This window comes from Miniopterus schreibersii (genome assembly GCF_964146895.1).
Source record: "Miniopterus schreibersii genome assembly, chromosome: 8".
NCBI lineage: Eukaryota > Metazoa > Chordata > Mammalia > Chiroptera > Miniopteridae > Miniopterus > Miniopterus schreibersii.
In genome coordinates, this window is record NC_138109.1 from 31619971 (window position 1) to 31647201 (window position 27231).

The window sequence follows — 27231 nt, forward strand, 5'->3', positions numbered from 1 at the left end:
AGATATACAATATTTCACGTTCTCAGGCTCCATGGTTCTCTAAGTTATCTCCGTGTCTACACTAGTCTCTAAAGCAATGCATGGTAGGTACGGAGTAGGCACTCAAAAAAATAGTTCCTATTACTGGTGTGAATTAACATGAGCAGTAACCACAAGTTTAAGAAAAAACAGCACATTAATACAGTTGAAGCCACCTATATACCCATCATGTTGCAAGCCTTTCCTAAAGAGCTACCTAATCCTGAGTTTATTCTTCTTGAGCATTTCTATGTATGTATATGCCTTAAATAATCCATCTTTTTGCAAGCTTTAACATTATCATTGACATCACTTCATATATTCTTCAGCCTCTTTGCTCCAGACTATTTGTAAGCTTCATCCACGTTGATACTTAAAATTTATCCTATTTTTCATTTCTGTATGGTATTTCATAGTATGAAAATTCACTTTTCCAATGGCTTGCCATTATAGTACTATGAACATTCTCTTTTTTAATGTTTTTAAAAAATATTTTTAAAATTTTTATTGATTTAAGAGACAGGAAGGGAAAGAGATAGGAACATCAATGATGACAGTCATTGATTGATTGCCTCCTGCACACCCCCTACTGGGGATCGAGCTGGCAACCAGGCATGCACCCTGACTGGGGAATCGAACCTGAGATCTTCTGGATCATAGGTCAATGCTCAACCACTGAGCCATGCCAGCCAGGCAGTACTGTGAACATTCTTGTATACAACTCCTAAGATACACGTGTTTTTCTAGGGTATATACTTAGGAGTGGAATTGCTGAGTCATAGGATTTCTGCATTTTCCAGACTAAACACCAAATTATCTATAAAGTGTTTGCTCCAGTTTATACTCCCATCAGTGGGACATTTGGGTTCTAATTGTTCCATATCACCATTGAAAAGTTTTCTAATAGATGTGAAAGGGTTTTGACTTGCAGACCTCTTTTACTGTTTCCAGTTTGTTGGTCATTCCTGTTTCTTAGTTTGTGGATAATTTATTTACCCATTTTTCCTTTTTAAAAATTGTGTAATTCTTTTTAAAAAATTTTTGATTTGTGTAATTCTTTAAAATATTCTGATACTGATCCTCAGTCAATTATATTCAGTTATAAATATGTGTATATACAAAAAAAGTGTATATACATACCTATGCCTTTTTTCTAAACTATAAGAATTAGTTTGATATTTCATCATGATTCTAAGAACATAGACATTCTCCTACACAATTTATCACTCACAAAGGTTAACATTTATATAATACTATTAACTATTTTGACTATAGTCCACAATGTATATAATTATTTGCATCTCTTTTATTTATTTATTTAGAATCCTCACCCAAGGATATTTTTTCCATTGCTTTTCAGAGAGAGTGGAAGGGAGAGAGAAAGAGAGAGGAACATCTATGTGAGAGAGACACATTGATTGGTTGCCTCCTACACGCACCGACTGGGGCCAGGGATCGAGCCTGCAACTGAGTTATGTGCCCTTGGCCAGAATAGAACCCGGGACCCTTCAGTCTGAGGGCCGATGACCTAACCACTGAGCCAAGCCAGCTAGGGCTTATTTGCATCTCTTAAATACACAACCCAATCAAGATTCATAGTACAGTTAGCTTGAATTTCTCTATTTTCCTTAAATTTAGAATAGTTCTTCCATTTTGTTTTTGCCTTTTGTGATATTGACATTTTTGAAAAGGGAACAGTTGCTTTGTGGAATATTTTCCCCTCAATTTTGATTTAGCCCATAATTTTCTCATCAATAGATTCAGGTCAAACATTTCTGGCAAGACTGTTATTACATGGGTGATGTGTGTTTCTCATAAGGAGGCTTTAGATGTCAGTTTGTCCCATTGTTGGTTTCCAAATAAATATTAGAATTAACTTGCAAAGTTATACAGAAAACCCTGCCAAGATTTTGATTGGAACTTATTTCTATTTAGAGATTAATTATATCTCTTTATTAGCTTTATTTCTAGGTACCTTATATTTTCTGTTCCACCTAAGTCTTTTTCATGTAAAAACTTGTTTTTATGATATATAGTATCTTTTAAAAATTTATATTTTCTAGCTATTTGTTGCTAGGGATTCTTTATCACTGATAGTCCAGCATTTCTTTTTTATAAACTAAGTTTGTTTTATTCACATTGTTCAAAAGTTAAAAGATACAGAATAACATACAGTGAAAGTCTTTTTCTAACTCCTGATCATAGCTATCCATTTCTTTCCCAGAGGCACCAAATATAACCAATTTCTTACATATTCTCCCCAGACTTATATCAATATAAGTAATTATATGCAGATATTTATGTACATGGTATGTTACCATTAAGTAAATGGCAGGGCTACTAACAGAAATAAAAGAGAAACAAGATGGCGGTGTAGGTAACAGCTGCACCCGCCGCCTCCCGCAACCACATCAAAATTACAACTAAAATACAGAACCACCATCACTCAGAACCTCTTGAAATCTGGCTGCACAGAAGCCCCACAACCAGGGAACTGAAGAAGCACCGAGACCGCTAGGAGGGGCACAGACGCGGGCGGATCGGGGCTGAATTCCGGAGATGTGGCCGCCGGCCCACACCCGGTGCCACAGGTTAAACCCAGGAGGACATCTCCTCAAGGGAGGTTTCCCGGAGGAGGGAGGGGGCCCAGCCCCACATCGGGCTCCCAACCCAGGGCTCCATGGCCAGGAAGAGAAATCCCCACAACTTCGGGCTCTGAAACCAGAGGGGACTGTCTCTGAGGGTCGCAGAGGCTGAGGGAGCCTCTTAAAGGGCCCGCGCATGGACTCACTCGGACGCGCACCCTCTGAGCCCAGCTCCGGGCAGCAGCTTAAAATGAGCCTGGGACACTCGGGAGGAACTAAGCTGCTTGGAATCAGGGCGAGAGGTGGAGTCGCAGCTTTCTCCCAGACAGAAGAGCTGGCAGAGCCCACTGCTCCTTTGGCGAGCCCTCCCTGCACACAGCCGGCAGGCAGGCGCCATATTTGAATCGCCAGCACCTGACTCGCACCTTTGGCCCCCGCCCGTGATTCCCAGAGGCCCCGCCCCTCCCTACCTGCAAGCTCAGCCAGGCTGTTTCCAGTGGCTTTTCTGTGCAAGTGGCCTCTCGAGCCTTACGCTTAGGACTTTTCTAAAATCTCTCAAACAAGCAGCAGCGGGCCCCACATGGCTTGATAAGTGGCCCCAGGCCTGGCACTAGCGGCAGCTGCACTGGCTCATAGCTTGGCCTCTCTTGGACAACACCAACCCCAGCACAAGTAGCAGCCAACTACAGTTTGCTGTGTAGCTCATGCTGGGTGGCCCTGGGCAAGGTACTTGCAGAGGCTGGCTCTGCACCTCCCAGGAGGCCCCAGAGACAGTGCACTTGGTGGTCAGACTTGACCATGCTGGATTACAGCCCTACCACATCCATGAGTGACACTCAAGGGGCACACTTGGTGAACACCAAAGCTCCACTGAAGTAAATCCTGCTCCATAGGGGTGTCTCCAGCACTGCAGCTTTTTGGCTGTAGTTGCAGCTGGTCCTCACAGCTGATTGGCCGGGGGGTCAATTCCTCCCAGTGACGACAACTGCAACCAAGGCTCAGCTACAACAGGATAGTGCACACAGCCCACACAGGGGAGCACCTGGAAGGCCTAGCTCAGTTGACTGGGGAAGCTGAGCCACTGGACCCTACAGGACACCTACTACACAAAGCCACTCTACCAATTCCAGGAGACATAGCAGCTCTACCTAAAACATAGAAACAAACACCAGGAAGCAGCCAAAATGTGGAGGCAAAGAAACATATCACAAAGGAAAAAACAGAAGAAATCTCTAGAAAAGGAACTAAATGAAATAGATCCAAGCAAGCTAACAGATACAGAGTTCAGAATTTGGTTTATGTGGATGTTTAAGCATATTATTAGGGAAATAACTGAGAAAATGATAACATAATAAAGTACCAATTTGAAATAAAGGCTACACAAACTGAAATGAAGAATAATTTACATGGAATCAACAGTAGAGTAGAGGATGCTGAGAATCAAATCAGCAATTTGGAACATGAAAAAACAAAAAACACCCAACCAAAAGAGCAAAAAGAAAAAAGAATCCACAAATATGAAGATAGTATAAGGAGTCTCTGGGACAACTTCAAGAGGCCCAACATTTGTATTATTGGGGTGCCAGAGGGGAAGAAAGAGACCAAGAAATTGAAAACCTATTTGAAAAAAAATTACAGAAAACTTGCACTACCTGGGGAAAGAAACAGACTTACAAGTCCAGGAAGCACAGAGGGTCCCAAACAAGAGGAACCCAAAGAGGCCCACACCAAGACACATCATAATTAAAATGCCAAAGGTTAAAGACAAAGAGAGAATCTTAAAAGATGCAAGAGAAAAGCAATTAGTTACCTACAAGGGAGCACCCATACGACTGTCAGCTGATTTCTCAACAGAAACCTTGCAGGCCAGAAGGGAGTGGCAAGAAATATTCAAAGTGATGAAAAACATGGAACTACAACCAAGACTGCTCTACCCAGCAAAGCTATCATTTAGAATAGAAGGTCAGATAAAGAGCTTCACAGATAAGAAAAAGCTAAAGGAGTTCATCACCACCAGACCAGCACTACAGGAAAAGGGTCTTCTTTAAGAAGCTAATGAACAAAAGAATCTGGCAAACTAAATAGACCCAGAGACATTGACGCATGCAATAGAGGATCATATTTCAGAGGAAAGAGGGAAGGGGGGTGGAGGGTGGGAAGAGATTAACCAAAGAAGTTATATGCATATATGCATAACCCATGGATACAGTCAATAACGGGGTGAAGGCCTGTGGAGGGAGTGGGAGCGAAGTGGAGGGGGTCAGTTGGGGGGGGGGAAATGGGACACCTGTAATACTCTCAACAATAAAGATAAAGAGAAAAAAAAAAGTCAGAGGGAGGGCCTATTTGGTTTTATAATCTGATGTTTGTGATGACTATAAATTTCTCAAACACTCTGGAAAAAGCAAATTATTTAACAGAAAATTCCAAACTACATGGTTGCCATTTCCCTTCAGTATAATTTGTCACAATTCCATTGCTTAGAAAGAGAAAATCAGACTCTTTAATAATAGCAGCTCACAGTCCTTTATTGTGAAGCTCTTCACTCTTCTTTCAGGGCATACAGCACATCACCCTGGCTGATGTTGAGCCGCACACGAAGGAGCAGGTCATTCCTGCTGGGCTCCACAAGGAGGAGGCGGCAGGAGCCCAGGTGAGAGCACACTGCCATGGTCTCTGACATGGTGGGGTATGGTAGTCCCTCCATCCTGCACAGTTCCACATGTTGCCGGTATACCTAGAAACAAAACGCAAATCCGAGGTCAGCTGCCAGAAAGGTTAAGAGAGGAAAGGTCGTCCTGGGTCTGTATATGATAATTTCTTTCTTCTTTTAGGGAAATCAGACACTTCTTGGCCAGGATATTTAATACCCCGGAAGGCATCAAAAGTTGCTTCAATGGGCACAAATGAAGGGCAAAATACAATATAAACTTCAGAATCAGAGGATAGCAGGTCTGAATCCTGGTCCAAGCAAATACCCAAACATGACACCTTGGGCAAGTTATCTCACTCTCTTGAGCTTCAGTTTTATCTATTAAATGTATTATAATATCTCGAGTTAATGGATATAATGTGTCAAGAACAGGAACTGTTATACAAACAGTCCTAGTATCCAGGGGCTGAGAGTTCCATAGCTGAGACTGTCATAATTCAAGTCAAATTTTGCTGTAAGGCATTTTCCTTAGCAGATACAGTGTACAGGTGGCAAGGCATGACCCTTGGAAAAGCACAGAGATAATACTGAATAAATAGAGGCAGAAGGGTAGCTGGAAACATAGATTCTGACCCTAAAGCCCCAAGTGGGTCAGGCAAGTCTATAGTGGTTTCTGAGCACTCTCTCTTTTAACTATAAGTCCCCCCACCCCCAACGCCACATAAGCTGCATGAGGGCAATGACTTTGACTTGTTCATCTTTGAACCTCCCACTCCTAGGACAGTATCTGGCACATAGTAAACCTTCAATCTAACATGTAGAAAGCAGTTGCTAAAGGCCTCTTCTCATCCAACTCAATAAAATATCACATAAAAATAGGTGCTGGTTTGATATTCTTTAGCATTACCAGGTTGTCACAAAATAGAGACAAGCTGTTACACAGTGATAGAAATTCCCACATATTTTAAAGGCACCAGACCAAAATCTAGGATTTGAAAAAAAGGAGATTGATCACCTGTTGAAATGTTGCTTCCTCCAGTCCAGATCGACGGAACTCTGCAAGGATCGCTCTCAGGAAGCTCTGTTCCATGACGGAGGAATTTCTTAAAGAAAATGAAGACGTAAATTATCGGTAAGTGGCTGCACCAACACCGAGAGAAAAGCCAAATATGTAAAGCTTTTCTGCATCTTTAGAGACAGGAAAAAACTGGGGACTACTTCCTCCTATATTATTCAGTATAGGTTCCCTCTACCTTCCCAAAGTCCAAATGATATAATAAATGCCGCTTTGGAAGTAAGGGAACATAGCAGCTACATCTGGAAAGGTACCAGCACCCCCATTTCATAAGCTGAGTTTATCAATCAGCATGAGACAAGTAACCTTCTTGTTCCCACAGCACTTTAGTAAACACCTACAGTGTAACTCAATTCGTGGAAATTCTCCTGTTATACTAGGTCTACATTCCTGATTATGCCTCTTAAGGACAGCGTCTTCAGTAAATGGAGGGAAACAAGCTTCCATGGCCTTCCCTGACTGTGGCCCTCCAATAGTTTTCCAAAGAAGGTTCAGGGTCAGGAAGCAGAAGTATCTTACTTGATGGCAGTGATATATGACGATGAGAACATCTCATCTACTGCTTTCAGTAAGTGGGCTACTGTGACCAAGCCAGGGGAGTCAGGCTTCTGGCAGGAGAATTCACAGATCTCGGTGGCACGCCTACAAATGTCCAGGCAGCGTCGTGCATCTCCAGAGAGGGCTGCTACCTACAAGAGGGATCATTTTATTCCTTGAGGTCCCCATGCCATATCAGCCCAGGAGAAAAACCAACAAATTCCATGTTTGGGTAAAAAAAAAGAGAAAGGCGTTGTCGAGAATGGCCGTAAGCCTGAAGTTAAGTACTTAGTCCTCCTTGGGAACCTGGAGGAAGCCCAGATATAAATTATAACTGGCATGTGCTGCTTAACAATGGGGATACGCTGAGAAATGCATCATTAGGCAATTTCGTCACTATGCAAATATCAGAGTGCATATACACAAACATACATAGTACAGCCTTTTTATAAGTAGAAAGAATACACCTAAAATAACGATGAATAGTATAGTAAATACATAAACTAGTAACATAGTCCATTATCCTTATCAAGTATTGTGAGCTGTAGGTAATTGTATTTGCTACATGTTTATACAACTGGCAGCACAGTAGGTTTGTCTACAACAGTATCACCACAAACACATGAGTAATCTGTTGTGCTATGACATATAATGCGTTGTGCTATGACATCACTAGGCAACAGGGATTTTCAGCTCCATTATAATGTTGTGGGTTCACCGTCGTACATGTTGTCCTTTGTTGACCAAAATGTCATCATGCAGCACATAACCTTTTGTTGTGCCTGGGACTCTTCCCTGATCCAAACCTTTGTCTTGGTTTTACAAATAACTCCACTGTGGAAAATGCAGAAATTCTCAGCTTTATTTAATATTAGGGAAATGAAATCTATGAGACACCCATGCGCCATGATCACATTGAAACATCTGAAAAGTACAAGGGTTCTCATTCCTTGCATGAAGAGAGAAGTGTGCTCCCAGAAGCAACCAGCCAAAGCCAAGAGGCTAAGTAAGGTGGGTCCTATTTTCAAGGTAAGGCCATAGCCAAGCCTTCTTCACAGCATTTGTGTAAATCTTGGAGATTGCCTGGTCAGTGGCTAAACAACCAGAATCAAGAGGGAAGGAGGACACAAATCTGGGGGACTCAGAGAAGTCTGTGGTTAAGTGAGTCAGATCAACCCACACTGCCAGCGGCTCTAGTGTTGCTCCTTCCTTTCCACGTGCACACAGGTTGAGGGGCTCCTGGGCGCCCTTCACAGGCAATCCTATCCTCCCTTCTAAGCTGATTTAGGCCACTTGCAATTTAAATTTCACGAAGGGAATTCTTACTCACTGTGGCCTGCAAGGGTCTCTGTTTCTGTATCTCCAGTACTTGCCAACAATCCTGATCATTTGCCTGACAACCATCATAGGCAATAACATCCTGCCTGATGACATGCTGAAATGATTTCTTTGAAAAATTCATGCTACATTAAGTTTGAAAAAAGCAAGTTGTTTAGGCATATATATACACAACACAAAGACATTAAAGTCATTTCTGGGAAGTAGAATTACAGTTTTTTAAATGTTTTGTGTATATTTGTTTTCAGAATTCAAATATAAGACATTCAAAACAAAGTCATTATTCTAGTAACCCAAGACCAAAACATGAGCATCAGCTTATATATTTTTCTCTTTTTCTAATCTCCCACATCCAGTAGGTAAGGGTGTCCTGTGGATGTTTCTACCCTATCGCTTCTTTCCTCTGACCCCATTCCACTGCATTTGGGAAGAGTACCATGTTCATAGCACGTTTGTCTATTTAACTATTTTGCCCTTTTCATTATACAAAGTTGCCTGCTCCCTGAATCAATCTTCATATGTATATAAGCCCACCATAGTCATAGCCTCCTAATCTATTATACAATAAGAAGACTTCAGGAATTTTTCAGAACTTTGTTTCTACTTTTTATATTTGTTTTTACAGAACTTCCTCAATTTCTCTTCATCTCCAGAGTACCCAGCACAGGACCTCACACTGACAGATGCTCAGCAAAGAATTGTCGACTATTTTGCTGCCCTGAGGATGACTTACCTTCCTGGCTACCAGCTGGATGGCATCATCCTCAAAGGCCTTTAAACCTCTGAGTCGGGACACAAGGATCTGTTGCAGCTGCCTGTAAGTATAGGGCTGGAAGGACATCCTGGTGAGACCCTGGGGAGCCAAGATAACAGAGAAACAAGTTCATTGACTGCCCTCTCTGGTAGCCTTGGTGGAGTCACCCACCAGTCCCCAAACCCGATTTCCATGTAACAATTTGCAGATTTTGTGCTGGGACTTCCACTGCTTCCAGCTCTTTGTTACTGACAATGGCCAGTGGTAGTTGGGGCAGTAGTCCTCAACTACTTTTCATTTAGTTTAAAAGATCCTTTTATTCTACCAGAATAATTGAAAAGTAGATAGAAGCAGAGGTGCTCCAGTGAGAGCGAGGATCTTCAGCTCTATGATCTGTACAGGTATAGCTCCTGGCTTCACTCATGATGCTCATAAGTACCTGTGCTTCCAGCTCAACCACGGGCCCAACAAGGGCAGAGACTGTGTCCACCTTGCTCACTGCTATGCTCTAGGCATCTAACACTGCCTGGCAAGGGTAAGTGCTTAGATATATTATAAAAATAATTAAAACTCCAGGGCTCTGCCGTTTTAAAAGTGTACAGGCAGCAGAATATCAAGATATGTTTGCAGCAAATCATGCAATGGTGACATATTTAACTCCAACTTAAAATGATATGAATTTTAGGAACCACGTTTCTTACTTTCCCCATTTATTTTAGTTTCCTGTGTATTCATTTTTGCAGAACTCCTTGGCCCAGCTTCTGGATCTGTAAGAACAGCTTGAGAATGGCCCTAGGACCTACCAGTCGGCTTGACACCCGGTTCATCATGATGCGCTCTGGCAGGTCCATGGTGTTGGCAATGGCCAGGACCACAAGCCGGGCATTCTTGTGAGTGGGCCAGTCAAAGAGATTGTACATTACATCTTGTTTCTGAGTCCACAGAAGGTCGAGCTGCCAGGGAATTGGAGAGAGAGGCAGGGTCAACCACAGAGACCTAGCCAGGGCCCAAAGTGAAGACCTGTTACCACTGCTTTAGTTGCATGCACTTCTCAGGTCATATCAGCAGAGTAGCAAGGAAGTCAATGGACACGTGCCTCATGCCACCAGAGAACAGGCTCAGATGAATGAAGGGGCCAGAATTTCCCTCCTGCCCAGTACTTCCTCTCAGAACATCTCAGTCAAGAACCACGCCGCTTCTTTTCCAGTCCTCCTGTGAGCATCTCCTTACCTCATCCACAAGCAGCACAGTGGTTTCCTGAGAGGACCCTTGGGTGCAAAATCGCTTTGCCAGCAGTTCCACTGCATGGTTAGCTGTTGCCTTCTGGCCTGTCATCTTCTGCATGGGGGAAAACAGGTATGGTAAACTGTAAGGGACTTACTTGCTGGGGTTTAAAGTTAAATCTGCAAAGAGAGGAAGCTATTTAGTCTGAGGACTTCGGGACCCTATACTCTGCCTTCCACTCTAGTCTAACCTAAACCTGGAAGAAGAGAAGGCACCAAAAGCGAAGATGAAAGTCTGTGTGACTGAAATGCAAATGAGCCGCAGGCTAGTCCCAGAAGGCTCCAAAATCATTACTGCCTGACTCTATTTATAACTGGACATTATCTGTTACAAGATAACAGCTAATGAACCAGAGTGAGGTACAAATCCTGGCCTACCTCTCACCCTTTTCTATAGTTTGCCATACTGCCTCTTATGTTTGAACGGTTTCACCATGTTACTAAGTACTGGCTTCCAGTAATTCATACTGAGCTTCTACACTTTAAGATCCTTGAGGGTAGGAATTCTACTTTCTTTGCCCTTGCTATCTCTACTCAAAGGGCAATGCCTGGCATATTGAAAATATGTAATATGCACATAATTAAGTAAACCTTCTTCTTTTCATGTGCCACCAAGAAACTGTATTTTCCAAAAAGCCCAAACTGCTTTGCTTACCTGCAAGATTTGCACGTAGACTTGGTGGGGCTCCGTCAGCTTCATGCCATTGACTTCAATGTATTGAAAGGGAGGAACATCATTGGCTTGGGCCGCCTGCTGGAGGCAGTGTATCACCTCATGCACAGTGGCAGTCTTTCCTGTCCCAGGTACCCCGGAGATATACATGCACCTAGGCAAGAAGGGAAGATGTGAGGGTTAGGTCTGTGCCAGCTGCCTCACACTATCACCAGTTAGTATTGTGCAAATATGTGCTGAAGGAAGGACTGAAAGTCCTGAAATGTGGAGGTGGGGGCAGTAAGGACCATCCTTGGAAGCTGCTCAGAGCAGGACCTGTTTCTACAGAATCATTCATTCTATAAGCAATGCTGTATACAAACTGCCTACCCAAAGAAGGCCAGTTTCATTTTTCTTTGAAAGACAGAATTTCTATTCTTACAGAATGACTTTGACAACAAAAGCTGCTTCAGAAGCTCTAATTAGGCTTCAATAACGATTTTGCCTGTTCTCCTGGCACTAGGGAAAGACCATCTGGTTGGACTCTGACACCTGAGGGGGTATCCTAGCAGGAGCCTTCTCCCCCAACCATCCTACCTGGCTCAGCAAGACTCACCCTCCAGTATGGTCAAGGAGTTTGCTTTCCACAAAGTTGTAGATATCTTGGAATTCCTTTTCCCGACAGGGAAGAGAGTCAGGTACAGCAGAAACATGCAGACTAAATAAGGGAAAAGGAGGACTTTAGAAGCATTTCACCATCTACTCAATAATAAATGGAAAAGATTTATCTATGGTTTCTATGTAAAACCTTAGTCACAAACCCAAGGGAATATCTTCACTCTCAAATCTCTCCATGTAGCCGCATAATCCTTCTCTACCCAAATCACCAACTCAGTGGTGCTAACCAAGGGTACATACCACCTAGGAAGCTTCCCCCCAAATCACATGGCTGGACCTCATTTTACAAGAGATTCTGATTCAGTTGATTTCTGGCAGGATGCAGGCTTGTGTATTTTGAAAAAGTTCCAACATAGTTCTAAAGGGTACAGTAACTGAGAAGCAGTGTCTTGACTAATCACCTCCATCCCTTAGACAATGATGGCAGTAGACTGGACGGTCACTCCTTCTAGAACCTGTCCGCACGAGCTGACCCAGACACTACTTGAGTGGTTTCTTATCTCTATGAGACTGACGAGCTACCCACTGCACTAATGAGGCACCTAGAGGTTTCTTATCTCTAAACACAAATGTTCATTTTACTCTCTATTTTATTCCTCTTTCATGTGAATGAAAGCAGAGGCCCGTTTCTTACTGTATGAAAGGGACCCAAGAGCAGTGTTACCTTAGCCGGGCCTCCTCTAGCACGCTGGACGGCCCCTGGGCTGCCAGGTTTCGGCTGCGGATCTGGGGAGTGGCATGATATGGCGTTCTATGCTTGGGCTGTATTAAAAAAAAAGAGAACATATTTCAGAAAAAAGAAAACACAAAACAACAAAGCAAAACACCATTCAGGACACATCAGCAAATCTGATTCCTGATAACCTGCTAAAAAGAAGAGAGGTGGTGAAGAGAGGAGGTACTTTTATGTATAAAGTACCATGACTCTCCCTCTCTCCTCACAGCACACATACACTTTGTTCATAGTCCAAACACGATTTCTTTTTTCCAGTTTACACACAGTATTAGGATTGGAAAACAGTGTCAATCTGGGGGAAGAATAAATGAAAGTATGGATTAAATACTATTTAAAAGTAAAATATTACTTTGAAAGAAAGAAATTATGAAAAATCCTAACTACTCTGCCCAAACATAGGGTAAAGTAGGAGGCATAAACTGGGTTTGATACACAGGACCCTCCCTCTAGATTTATTTGAAAATATGGTCAAACTCTAGCTCAGGACTTCCACGATACAGTACAGCATTTGGAGAAACCTCACCAGGTTTATCCACTCAAAACCCCAGGGTCATTGCTCACTCTAGGCTAAAGCCTTACTTATTCTCTTGTTTTCCTTGCTACTGGCTCACTAGCAGGCCAGCTACACCTTCAAGGTGTTTCCACAAAGCACTCCCTTCTGTGGGGACATTTCACCTATCCACCCTCTGCTTCCAGCAGGGCTATAGAGTGATAATCTCTCTACCTCTTCCTCAGGCAGAAAGCACTTAGACCCTCGTTATGGTTTAACACCTATTAACTTTGGAGAAAACAGGAAAGGAGTAACAAAACTTTGTTCAGAAGGTGTAAGAAATTTGATGGACTTCTGACCTTTTTAATTATGCTAAAGATGCCCTCACACCCTATAACTCTTCTGGGTGGAACCCAGGAGTTGCAATCAAACCAGAAGTTAGTTGAGCTATTTGCATAATAAAGAATTCCAGGCAAGACTGCCTCCAGTCCAAAAGCAATCTATTGGGTTTCCTTCCCTAGAGGTGTTCCAAAGAACAATATCCTCCATGAAAAAAAGCTAACTGGCCAAAGATTCAGGTTCTAATGCTCTCTTTGAAGGTCACAATAACATTAACTAATGGCCTTGACAAGTCATGTGGTAATGAAGCAAATTTAATTTTGTGTAATCCAAACATGGGAATAATCTTTTAATAGCTTTCACCATTCTGCTCAAGTTCCACAGGAAGCAGAAGAGACATCCATTCCTCTCTTTCCATCACACAATTCATTACCAATACCTGAGTAGCTCTCCCTGTTTCTCAGGGGTATCAAGTGACACTGTTACCCAACAGTGACCTGGCCCTGAGCAGGCCTGCCTAGGGCCAACCTACTGTGTGGGTTCTTGACTTGGTGCAGGAAAAATTTCACAACACGAGTCCAGGTGACTAAGAGGGTACATTTATTAAAGCTGGGGACAGTAAAACAAGGAAGGGCTCAGCATAGAAGAAGCAACAGATGAGCCTAGGCTGGGCTGCCTTAACTCACTGGGACGTCAGAAAAAAGGGGTACTTAGGAAAGGTTCAGGGGGTTAGCCTGGGATGAGCTGCCACTGCCAATTGCGCCCTTGGTTGCCAAGTATCATGGGGTCCCTTAGAGTTTAAGAGATGCACGCCTGTGGGAGAAGAAGATGGGGAAAGGGATGGGGAGGGATGCTCCCCAGAGGGAGAGCACTCGGGCTGGGTCCTTTGTCTTGAGGCTTTCCTCTCTCTCTTTGCAGGTGGGAATCTTAGGGGAGGTCTCCGGGGAAGCTTCAGTAGAATAGTCATTAGTTTTCCAGGTGTGCTCTTTCAGGGTCATGATCTCTACTTATTGGTGAGCACCAGGGCAGGGGTCATTAGGCATGGCAGCTGATCCTGGCCCACCTGGTTTTACTGCTTTTCTGGGCCTAGAGCTGAAATACAACTTAGGCCTAGATATTATCTCTATGGAGGTGACCTCCTGTATCTGGCTGTAAATTGCTCAGCCAGTTTGCTTGGCTATCTGTCTGTTTTCCCATTCCACTTCTCATGGTTTACTGACCCGTCTCAGCATAAAACCGGCAACACAGCTCAGCAGCCCTGGACTCAATACCCACTGAGCACTGATTGTGCACAAAGCATTCTGCTGGGTTTTGTGGGAAATGCAAAGACGAAGTGCCATTTCTTATCCTTCCCTCTGGAAGTCCGGCTCTTGGCCATTTGGTTCTGTCTCTTAAAAGAAACCTGGAATCTAAATTCACTATCTGCTGGATTCATTTTCAGCCATAGGGTTCATGAATATTTCAAGTGTAATAGCTTTGACTATAACAGACGTGTGCTCAGAATACAGCTATTACTTGTAATAGTGTGATCCCAGCCATCACAATTTTTAAACTAAGAGAGGGATGCTTCACTGGAAAATAAAGCTAAAAGAACCTTACGGTTTTCTTTGGTGTCTTGGAGGGTGTATGTAAGGACGACTTGGTGGAAGAGTGTAGGTTCCTGGACACACAACTGCTTCTCCTTGGAAGGGGTGGTGTCGAAGCCTCTTCCTCCTCACTGTTAGAGTCTGCAATCTCTGCTGCTGGCAGAAACTCTTCATCTTCTTTGTCATTTTTACTATTACCTAAAAACCTGAATGGTGGGACACATTTTCTGATATTCAGTGTTTGAAGTCTAAATCAGAAGCACTCTAACAGGTCAGTGTGGATTAGAGGTGTTGCAGTCTCTCCTGTGGCCCAGCAATAGAAGAGGTATTCCACGTGCTTGCTACTGAGGTACTCTGCTAAGGGCTTTATTTATACTATTTTGTGTCTTGTATATTATTCCCATTTTATAGATGAGGAAACAGGCTTAGAAAGGTTATGCAACCTTTCCTAAGTTACACAGATAGTAAGTGACAAAGCTGAGTTTCACATCTAAAACTATCAAAACCAAAGTTCATGCTTCTAGGCATACCTCTAACAGTCTTGCTAGGTGTGATTATGGGGCCCTGAGAGCCACCTGTGCCCAGAACAATGTTTCTTGCCCCTTTCAAACTATGACATTTATGTGAAATTAACATAATTCCAGACATACTAGGTAAAAAGGTGAATTTTGATGAAATAGCAAATAACAAACAAGAACTATAAGAGGTTTTAAGAAATAAGATTCCAGATATCATAAATGGCAGTAATGTTTTTCTGCCTGCCAAGGAGCACTTACCGGAGCTGCTGCCTAATCCGATTCAAAGTCAAGCGAGAACTCTTTCTGCGGATACGATGGGGAGTAGATGCAGCTTCATCCTGAGCTTCTGGTTTCTGTGCCTCCCTGCAAGATATCACATCAAGATTATGGAAAGCAGTTTTGGGCACTAGGGATCAGCAGCAGGCACAAAAGATAGTCTGGTGGCCTGACTTGCTCTTATTCTTTTTACAGGAGCTAATCACTTTGCTAAAAAGTTTATAATTGAAGTTTGACTCAAACCCAGAGATTATACTTTGCTTAAAAGCTTATCACTTAAATCAGACTCACCACCCAACTAGAGACCAGAATATACTAACCCCAGGCATAGTTTCTTGTCCTTTTTCTTTTCTAACATATCTATGAATTCACAACCCACCCAGTTCAAGGTTAGGAGAAATGCAGCTATATATTAAATACAAAGCATTTATCAAGCAAACCTATGAGCTAGGTGCTGGAGTTTCTGAGCAGGAAACACTGAAATCTGGAATTGCTGGGTTCTCACATTTGTGCAGTCCATTATTCACACACACTCTCTAGTGCCAAACTATAAACTTTGTTCTAGATGCATTATCTTCTTGTACTAAATGTATTTGAGAATGGTTTCCAGTTTTTTTAAGAAAAAACAAAAAAACCTAAGAAAATGGCTGTTAAAATGTGACAAGAGCCACAGCAAATAATGACATCCAGGACTACGAAGCAAACCAGGTTCTGGAAATTATCTTCTGAAGCAGTGATTTCCAAAGGGCAGCTGGGTATACTAGAATCATCCAAAGAACATTCCAAAAATGCATGTTCTTGATCCCAACATTTGGAGATTGAGTCACTATTCCTGGAAAGAGGCTCAGAAATCTGTATTTTGGGAAAGTTCCTGGTGATCCTGACACATTCAGACTTGTGACCCACTGCTCTAACTTTATCAACTGTGAGCCACACATTTCACGACACATGAGCCACCTGGACTTGCTCTGTGGGAAGGAGGGTAACGTCCCCCTCACCTCTTTTTTATCTTTTCTGGTTTCAGAATCACAGAAGGCACTACTGAGGATCTCTTTCCCCCTCTGACAGGGTCAAGTGTTATTTCCTCACTAAACTCTGTGGTTTTCAAAGCTGGGACCCGGGTTCTCAGGATCATGTGACATTCACGTGAAGCCTTCTTGACCTGCTCAGCACAAGAGTGTTGAACCTCCCCAGTTTTCTCTGGGGCTTTCAGGGCTGGAGATGAGGTCTGAAGTCCATCAGGCAGAGACATCTTAGAAGGTGAGGTGATCTCAGAGGCCATTTTCTGTTTAGTTCTTTTGGGAGAATCCAAAGGCGCCCACGAAGTCTGCTGGGAAATCCCAGTGTTAGGTGTCACAGGGAAACCTAGGCCCAAGAGAAATCACCAGACAATGTATGCATTTTACAAGCAGCGCTATACCCACCCCCAATCTCATTACAGCTAAATTCATCCACTAAAGTTATAGGAAGACATGAGTTATCCATATTTTGAACTATCCCACGCATTTTCCCCAGGCCAGGTAGCTATATTATCTTTAGTCCCTCTCCTCAATTCTGTGGGTGATTTTCCTAGTTAAAACCATAAGTCAACTATCAAGTCAGCTTTTGTAGATATTCCACGGCAATTGAAAAACTTACACCAGTGGCTCTGTTGAGAAACACCAAGGCCTAGATTTTTCTTAGCTCAGATTAAATCTACCAAGAGAGAAGATGGATCCCCAGGGACAACCAGCTGGATTCAGTGAATACACAGAACCATGTTGGGATTTGTTCCTCTATCATCATGACTACAAGCACCAAGAACCTGCAATTCATTCACACATATCAATTGAGTTGTTAAAATGGCAAGGTATGTGCCAGGTGCTTGGAGAAACAAAAGTCGAACGAGACAATCCTGGTCCCCAACCACAAGATGCTGTAGTCTAACAGGGGAGATGATATACATGGATGTCTATAATATGAAGTAAAATAATTGTCCTAAAGCACCTAAGTGCTATGAAAGATGGCTTTTGAGATAGAATGTGAAAGAGCCAGATCTTACAGGTCTTTGAACATGAACAGAAATAAAAGAACCTAACTGAATATCTACAAACATCACAAGAAAAAATTTAACCAACTTTACTTCCTCAGTGGAATATATTCTAAAGGCATAAAACAATCCAAATAAATTTTTAACTTTTACTTGGTAAATTTACTGCTGGTAGTAGTATTGGGATAGCTATTGTGAAACTCTTTTGTGTGTATCAGGCTTGTTCCTGGGAACCAGGCTCTTCCTAAAGAAGGGTGATACACTGATGTATTATGGGAAGAAGCGCAAGAGCCTTGTTGTGTACAGGCTAGAAGTATCAGTATGATTTCAAGAGTTTTAAAATATATATATGTCTCTTAGCTCTTCTAGTAGGAATCTAAAAGCAATGTCACCTTAGCAGAGATCTTGAAAAAACAGCTTTTTACAGAGCTCAATATCACTAATCATAGAAAAATACAACAATGACATATCATCTCACACCTATTAGGATGGCTACCACCAAAAACAAAAAATAACAAGTGTTAGGGAGGAAGTGGAGAAATCAAAACCCTTGTACCGTGTTGATAAGAATGTAAAATGATACAGCTGCTATGGAAAACAGTATGGTGGTTCCTCAAAATATCAAAAATAGAATTACCATACAATCCATCAATTCTACTTCTGGGTATATACCCAAAATGAAAGCAGAGACTTAAGTAGATATCTGTATACCTGTATTCATAGCAGCATTAGTCACAATAGCCAAAAGGTGGAAGCAACCCAAATGTCCATTCACAGATAAATGGTAAATAAAAATGTATGTATATATATATATATACCATGGAATATTGTTTCAACCTTAAAAAGACAGGAAATAGTGACACATGATACAACATGGATAAACCCTGAGGATATTATGCTAAGTTAAATAAACCAGTCAGAAAAGGACAAATACTGTATGATTCCACTTACATGAAGTATCTTGAGTGGTCAAATTCAGAGACAGAAAGTAGAATGGTGGCTGCCAGAGGATGAGGGAATGAGGAGTTATTGTTTAATGGTTGGAAGTTGATGGTGATGGTTGTAAAACAATGTGAATAAAGTTAATGCCACTAAACTGTACACTTAAAATAGATTATAATGGTAAATTTGATGTTATATATATTTCTACATGTGTCCAATCAGTACCTGGCAAACTACTACACTAACTTAATACTGTAGTATGAATTAATATTTTCTTATTCCTTTAGCCTCAATATTGCCCACTGTGATCCATTCCACACTTACTGCCAAGCTCTAGCCTTTTCCTTGCCCTTGGGGTAACAGGATGCGTAGCAATTTGATGCGATTTGGAGGTAGAGTGCCTCAATTCAATCCTTTTGATCCCATGCTTTGCTGTGGTCCAAGAAGGGCTTTCTGTGCTGTTACTCTTGGCTTTCATGGTTTTCTGGCATCTAGGACTGCCTTCTTGTAGCTTATCCAACTCTGCAAATAGTTCTGGGGATAGTGGTTTGAAGTTCTTCCCATTCCAAGATAGTTTCACAAAGAGCGTCTTCTCATTTTTCAGATCTGTAGGTAACACTTCATCTGGGGCTAAAGCTACTACCTGAATTTGGAAAATATAGGTGAATAGGAAGAAATGAGGACCAGAATAGCCAAGGAATGCTCCATGATAGCTATGATAAAAAAGCATTTAAGTTACATCCTTACCTGGAACGTTACTCTTCCAAACTAAATAGGCACAGCCATGGCATAACATATTTCCACAGACTCATCACTGGTATCCATACCCCATGTTGATTCTATTCTAGGCGATTCTATTCAGCCATGCCACATTTCCACACAAAAACTTCTCTAAGTATGCTCCACTGTCAATAGTCTATAATGGCTCCCACTGCAGCAAGATCAGATTACTTAAACTGAGTTTCAATGCCTTCTAAAATCTGGCCCCATTTTACCTCCCGAGTGGTCAATACTCTTCAAAGTGGCTTTCCATCACTAGTCAAGCTTAGCTTGTCACAGTCCTACTCATTCTTATCATAGTGTTCCTGTCAAAACACCCTCCTCCCTCTCTGCCTTTCCGTATCTAAAAATCTTGCTGTCTCAGCTTCTACATCTGCCTTTCATTCCTTCACTCGGCACAGACTGGAAAAATCTGACTATAGTCATGCCAGAACAAGGTCTCTCTGCACTGCCATTAAACCAGACACCTAATCACCATGAGACCACACTTCACACCAAATTCTAATCTCATTTTGGGCCTGAAGTAGCTCTAGCTCCAGGAATAACCCATGCCTCAGTCTTCAAACCAGTGTCCCAATTCAGCCTACAGCTCACTGGAACCTGATTTATCATAAAATCCCATTAATACAAATTTGCCTGTAGTAACCAGCACTCATTGTGCTGGTTTACCGAAGGTGAAGTCCTCATTTAAGCAAGTGTATTCAGCCTCGCAATGCTTCGTGCCTACCACAATCATAGCTAAACACAATCTCCCACTGTGGTACATTTGCTAAATCCTGTTCATCCCTCAAGTCACAACCTAAATGTCACTCCCTCCAGGAGGCTCCTAACACATGGTAAATGCCCTCAATAACTATCTGCTGAGAAGAAGTACGCAGACATGCAGAGAAGATGACAAACAGCAAAAAATTCATTTCCATGGGGTAAATTAGAGTCAGTAATGTCTTTAAGGTCATGCAGCTTAGGAGGCATACAGAAATAAGCTTCAAGATAGAACTGAGAATCAAGGCATCGCCTACCCGCACAGGGCCAGTGATGGTCTCAGCATCAATGTTGCTGTCACAGGCGGGGTAATCATACCAGAATATCTCCTGTGCATCAGGCTTCCGACCCAGCAAATGCTGTTTATTGACAGTGATTTCACAGAATCGGATAAACCACTGTACTCGAGCACGTTTCTTACAATGAGGTTCAGAATCTAGGAGGGATAGGTAGAAAAGGAAAAGTTATGAAAATGGGAGAACATTTTATTAAGCATTTCTTATGTGTCAGACACTGTGCTAAGCACTCGATGATACCTGATTAACATTATTTTTAATTCTCATAATAACCCTACAAGGTAGGGACTATGGCTACCTCCATTATATAGGCAAAATAATCAAGTGGCAGGGACCTGATATAGTTTGTCAATGGCCACAGGATCAACCAGAAGCAATCTGACTCAGCCCAGCACCTATGTTCTTCTCACTTAGCTCCACTTCCTAACGGTGGCTATCAGTCATCAAAAAAGTTCCAAAAGGCACTTGAGAGGAGCAATTCTAATCAAGGGCACTAAACAAATCTTACAAATCAGCGATTATAAAGAAGCCATCAAACAGCAGAGAAGCAAAAATCTTGGCAAAAGTCAGTATCAGCCACTGAGATGACTTCTGGCAAACATGCTTGCAATCTTCAGTTTTATCATTTTACAGTGGTACCTCGGTTTTCGAATGTCTCCGTTGAGGAACATATCGATTTCTGAATGCCATAAACCCAGAAATAAATGCTTCAGTTTCCGGTTTTCGAAGACACCTTGGAAGTCAAACATGTGACACGGTTTGCACTGAGTGCAAGATCCTGAGGCCTAGTTGTTGGCTGTTGATCTCTCGGTTTTCGAAGGTTTCAGAACTAGAATGGTCTTCCGGAATGGATTACATTCGAAAACCAAGGTACCATTGTACTACACCATTAACATCACTCCATACCAGCATTAGTTCCAAGTAAAACGACATATACTCTAGTGCCATCATCATCATCACCTCTTCTCTTTCTTAGCTCTCTTCAGAGAAAGACTGAAGCATCACACGAAGATTCTAAAATCTGTACACAAGGGTCCATACTTCAAATACAAAAGTTTATACTGCCGAGGTGCTCCCCCTAGTGGATATTAGTTTGATGAGGTTTTCCTCCATACTTGTCCTCCTTCCTATCTAGGTAGCCTAAAAACCTCTTTATCCACTCACTCTATCTTTCTTTTAGGCATCCAAACTGCCACAGGACTAACTCACTCTCATTGCTCTTGTAGCTCTTGTCAGAGGCAGTTTTGCATAATTTCAAATTCTTCTTAATCATCCTTTTGGAGCTCTGCCCCCCCTCCTACCTTTCTGTGCTCTTTGCTTCGCAAGGGTTAAAGCTCAGAAGCAATGAGTGTGGACTCGCAGGCTCTGGTTAATACTAATACTACTTTCCCTTTTGCTCTTCTAGTTTTAGGGGCAGTAATGGCTTTCTGCACTTACTGATCTCTGGGAAACAACATTTTTGTTCTTCCAGCATTTTCAACACTTATACACAAGTCTCTCTGGGTAAAACACCTAAAGCGTTTTTATTTACTGACTGATCATCAACTCATACCAATCCAACCTACCTCCTGTCTCATTAAGAATTTGAATTTTTGCCCGGCCAGGTGTGGCTCAGAGGCTGAGCATTGACCTAGGATGCAGGCGATCGGGGTTCAATTCCCGGTCAGGGCACATGCCAGGGTGGCGGGCTCAATCCCCAGTCGGGGGCGTGCAGGAGGCAGCCCATCAATGACTCTCTCATCATTGATGTTTCTATCTCTCTCTCTCCCTCTCCTTTCCTCTCTCTGAAATCAATAAAGATATATTTAAAAAAAGAAAAAAAAGAATTTGAATTTTCAAAATTCACTAACTTCTTTATGCCAAAATTAAAGGAGAAGTCTCTATCAAAGAGCAAATCACCTTTGTTTTTCTTTCCCCTTCCTCCTGAATTCATCCTTTCACTCCATTTCAAAAATCCTGCCTTAATGGCCATTCTTACCCACTCCTAAAAATAATAGAAAAGCTAAATTCTTGAGTCCCCCATCCCATTTTGTCCAATACTGCTCTAGTGAATAAGTTCACTAGACAGAAGAGGGTACAGCTAGCGCTAAAGTGACCCCACCTCAGAATCTAGGGTTCACACCCTATATGTTGCTGTGAACAAAGGAATCAGTAAACTGCCCCTCTCCCCCACCACCTAGCACCTCCCAATTATTCTTGACAAGGAATGGTTTTCATTCCAACCCAAAACTCACCATCTTCAAACAGCTCAATCAATTTAGCAACATATGGATTTTCATCATCATCCCCTGCAACCAACACAAACTGTCCAACTTGAATGTGAATCTCAGCCGAACAACCTTTTGATGTCACACTCATTTCTCTAGGAAGCAACGGGGAAACATGTTAGGAAATCACTTAGGGTGAGCCAAGCTCTTCACACTCTCTAGGCACAAAGGAAAGTGCTCTCCAACTGGAAAATCTCCTAGTTTCTCTCTGCTGACCAGTTCTCCTACTGGGAAATCAATTCATCCAGTTCTTTGCAAGAGTAGACAAAATGGGTTGAATGAACTGTTTGAGCATGAATGATTAAGCAAGAAGCCTTCATATGAACCCTACTTCTCTGTTATCAACAAAGAACAAGCAAGGCTTCCAAAGGCATAAAAGCTGCCCAATAACAATGCAAATTAATCAGGGATCTCTAGAGCTGGGAGGACATAGTAACAACATCTAATCCTACCCTATTACCATGCAGAATTACATAGAGTCCACCTTAAATAGACATGACATTATCATACATATCAAATTTTATTAACCTGACAATGTCTTCCTTTATCACTAACTGCTATATTTATACTACCATTTTCTTGCATCAAACAAAACCTCTTCTTACAATTAATTCATATTTACTGTCCTTTAGTCCTTAATCTGTAGTAACTAGAACAGACTAGATACAAATTATTAACAGTTTAGCCTGGAGAAATTATATTTCTAAGACAACCAAATCACTCACTTGTAGATTTGGTAGTGTAGTTTTCGATCCAACAATGGGCTGCCAACCCACGAATAAGTCTGTCTGGTCTTCAGCCTTGTAGAATAGCATGCCATGGCTCCTGTGTAAAAGTCACTAACTGAGTTAACATGACAACACTTTGATGGATTATAGGACACAATCCCTGCCTTCAATGAGTTCAACCTTCTTTTCTGCCCCAGCTATACTCCTACACATTTTAGATTTAGAAAACTTTTTTTTGAGGAAAAAGTCAAGCTCTATGAAGATCAAGCATAAGCAATTCAGTATCATCTGTGTATGTCTTGTACTATGACTATCTCTTTCTATCCAGAAAATAGAAGGGTCAATATGTAAGAAATGAAACTATAAATGTTTAAAAGTACTTACTAGGTACAAGGTACAGTGATAGGTAAGAAACATCTAACAACTTGAAACTAAAACACAGTGATACAGTGGTTGGTTATAAGTGTCTTTCTAACACTTAAAATCTAGAAAGATATAAACTATAAATGTACTAAAGGACAAAATAGTGTGAAAAGCCAAGAGAAAGAGCCACAGAGACCACTGCAAGTTAGAGGACCAGGTCTTGTGGCTATTCAGGAAGGAAGGAAGGGATTCCTACATGGGTTTCCTGAACCAAATATTGAATAATGAGCAGATATTGATAAAAGGGAATGAAATGAGGGATTCCAAGAGATGGAGGGAAAAACATGCAAGGGGCATTTGGGGGAATAGCAACGGGTTTTATTAAGTATATTATTTCACTTAAATTAAAGAAAAAAAAGTCTCACTAACCTGTATTGCTCTAACAGTTGTAAACGGTATTTTTCTTTGTGGCTAACAGGTCCTAGATGTAAGTATTTTGAATAGCTGTAAAGAAATGCTTGTATTACAGCACTTGGAAAAAAAGTTTTTGACAAAAACAAAAATGTGAACAAAAAATCCAAACATATGCCAACCCTCTTTAAAATTTGGAAACTGCAACATAGTAGTGGTAATAATAATACCAATCCATTATCTTCAGTTTAAATAATTAAGAAAATAAGCCTTGTATAAATGTCTAACCACTATGCTGTACACCTGAAACTAATATAAAGTCATATTGAATGTCAACTATAATTGGCAAATAACAATAACTAAATAAATAAGAAGCTTTTCCTCTAAATTCAATGCTTTTCTTATGGAGCTAAAATTTGACAAAACCGAGGTAAAAAAAAGTTTAATCCAGCCTGACAAAATTACTCCGAATTACTGACAGCGTGACCAATAATCGCAGTGCATGTTGAAAACAAAATTAGAATAGCATTATTACCATCCTGATTAAACAAGCTGGTTTCCTACAGTTCAGTAGCATTATGTCCTACATTCTACTTGGGAACATTTTGACCCACAAGATTTTCAGTTTTTAAAAAAGATATTTTTTAGTATATTTTATGGAAACTAATTAGCAAAAAGGAGGGAAGATATTAAGTCATTAGTAAATACACAGCTTACAATATACCCAACAGAGATATATACCTATCATCAAAAGACATGAGCCAGAATGTTCACAGCAGCATTTTAAATGAAATTAAGCCAAGCACAAAGTGGGGAAAATTACAAAATAACAAAGAACTAAAGAAACCAGACACCAAAAGAATACATACTATATTCATTCCACTTATATAGCATTCAAAAACAGGTAACAGTAACCTAAGGTGTTAGAAATCTGAATAGAAGGTAACCTAGGTAACTGAAAGGGAGCATGAAAGGGTGTTTCTGGGATGCTGGTCATGTTTCTTGATCTAGATGCTGGTTACATGGGCATGTTCTCTGAGAAAACTTATTGACATGCTATTGCTAAAACTGGCAAATTAGCTGAAAGAGATTATAAAATAAAAAAATATTCGAACAATAAAAAACTCATTGAGCTGCATTTATGATTTCTGCACTCTTCGTGGTACGTTATTTTTCAATGAAAAGTTCAAAAATTAAGCAGGAGTCCTTCTGAAGAGGTAGCATAAGGAAATCATAGGTATCAGTGATGCTTCTGTACCATTACCCCGCTTTCTTACCCTTGACCCAGCACTTCATCTCAACCACCGTAAACAGATTCCCCAGGAGGGGCGATAAATGGGGTAAAATGGGAGACCTGACTTGGCCTAGCAAAGGCTTTGGCTTCTAGAAGATACCCACCACAGGCTCTCAATGCTGCAGATAGCAGAAAGCTGGAACATACAGACCACCCAGTCTGGGGTTCCCACCCAAGGAAAACAGATAAGGGAGCTGCAGTAAAAATGATAGCAGATATTTATTGAGCCAATATGACAGTAAGTAGAGCAAAACTCTTGATATATTTATTTCATTTAATCCTCACAATAATCCTAGAACAATGTTAGTACATAGTACCAAGTGCACAGAAGGCTCTCAATAAATATTTGCTGGGTGAAAGATAGATGCTATTATCACTTCAAAATGGTAACTTGTTCCAGTGCTATACAGGATGGCACAGCCTTAGTTCGAACCCTGAGCAGCCGATTCCAATGACTGCTCTTAACCATTTCACCATATGTGCAAGTGGATAATATTAAATGTATGCCTGAAAAAGCTTACTTCTGGTGGGCTTATTACAATCAAGTCAGGCTTCCCAGACACTGAGAAGTCAAATGGGCCTTGGTTTCTTTATCCATATAATTGGATAATAACTGAACCTTCCTTTTATTCAACCAATATGTATTAATCGCCCACTGTGTGCCAGGCACTGTTCTAGGATTACTGAAGATTAAGTAAGAGTATGCAAATTGGTAAATCCACTCCTTCACTTCCTTAACCCCTTGCTCTATTTGTAAGGGACAGTGTTTCTTGTTATTTTTGTTTGTTTTTTTTACTAATTTGACATTATGAAACTCATACAATTCACACAAAAGTTTGCATCAATTTCAGGGATTCATAAACCTTCTAAAGTCCACATGTTGTCCTCTGTTATGGTTAAGAACTGTTACAGAAGAACTTGGCACACCATGTTCTCAGAAACCTCCAATGGCATTCACAAGCACCCATTACAGCAGGGATGAGGGAACCGTTTTTATAGACAACTGAAATCGAAAACTGACATTGAATTATTGCAGCTCCACAGATAGCAAACCAGGATAAGAATCTCTTCAACTCATGCTCCTAAGACCAGTGTCTTTTCCAACTGTCAAGACAGAAGTCCCTCCTATTCTAGGGTTAGACTACGGGAAGTAGAAGTAGTTAAGAGCCGCTCTCGGGGGTGGGGGTGGGGAGCGAACTAGACAAGTCTTTCTGGGCGCAACTGCTACATCCATAAAATGGGGTAATAACTTATGCTCTTACTTCCCGGTGGTGCTTGCTACACTATGGCTCAAAGGAAGAAAAGATGCGCTGCTTCACAAGGGCAACGGAGACCAAAGGGATGGCTGGGGTCATTACTGAGTCTCAAGGCCCTGAGGGCAGGAATACTCACGTTTCTCCGCCGTTGGCTTCCGGCTCCCCCACTGCAAACTCGGAGACCCCGGCAGGGCGGAAAGTGTTTCAGCAATCGGGATATAGGAAAGGAACGCTCCGAAAGGGCTTAGAACGAGGCCTGACACTTAACAGTCGCTTAGGAAAATGGTATCTGCTGAATTAATCAATGACTGAGTGAGTCCACAAAGAACAACTTCCTCCGTCCCCGCGGCTCAGGTACCCCTCCAGCCGGCGCAACGCCACACGCGCCGCGGGCCGAAGCTGCCTGAAGCTAGGAGCAAGCCCTCCACTTCCCACCGTCTCTGCTTCAGGAGCTCGCGGAGCTGCAGTAACGCTCACCTGCACCAGCTGGACTCCTCTAGCAGCCAAGCGGCCGCGCGACCGAGCGGAAACAAGATCCTCGCTAGAAATGGGAAGAAGGTAGAGAAAATTTCGCGCCAAACGTCG

At 41.7% G+C, this 27231-nt stretch overlaps 1 protein-coding gene across 4 annotated transcripts; it reads right to left on the bottom strand.

The window, feature by feature from the left end:
• Positions 1-5074: 5074 nt before the first annotated feature.
• On the bottom strand, positions 5075-27208 carry ORC1 (origin recognition complex subunit 1). 4 transcript variants are annotated; one of them, XM_081145213.1, is made up of 18 exons: positions 27124-27208; positions 24115-24189; positions 23320-23419; positions 22562-22689; positions 20289-20467; positions 18814-19132; positions 16517-16883; positions 15501-15605; positions 14738-14930; positions 12238-12335; positions 11512-11613; positions 10899-11070; positions 10191-10298; positions 9764-9913; positions 8940-9059; positions 6851-7020; positions 6272-6359; positions 5076-5340 (listed from the first exon to the last, which is right to left on the bottom strand). In XM_081145213.1, exons 3-18 carry the CDS (start codon positions 23412-23414, stop codon positions 5146-5148), a joined length of 2589 nt encoding a protein of 862 aa, XP_081001339.1. In that variant the 5' UTR covers positions 23415-23419; positions 24115-24189; positions 27124-27208; the 3' UTR covers positions 5076-5145. The 4 variants fall into 4 exon arrangements, with proteins under 4 accessions (XP_081001341.1, XP_081001339.1, XP_081001338.1 ...); XM_081145212.1 differs by lacking the exon at positions 27124-27208 and adding an exon at positions 26783-26873; XM_081145214.1 differs by lacking the exons at positions 24115-24189; positions 27124-27208 and adding an exon at positions 26783-26863.
• Positions 27209-27231: the final 23 nt, after the last annotated feature.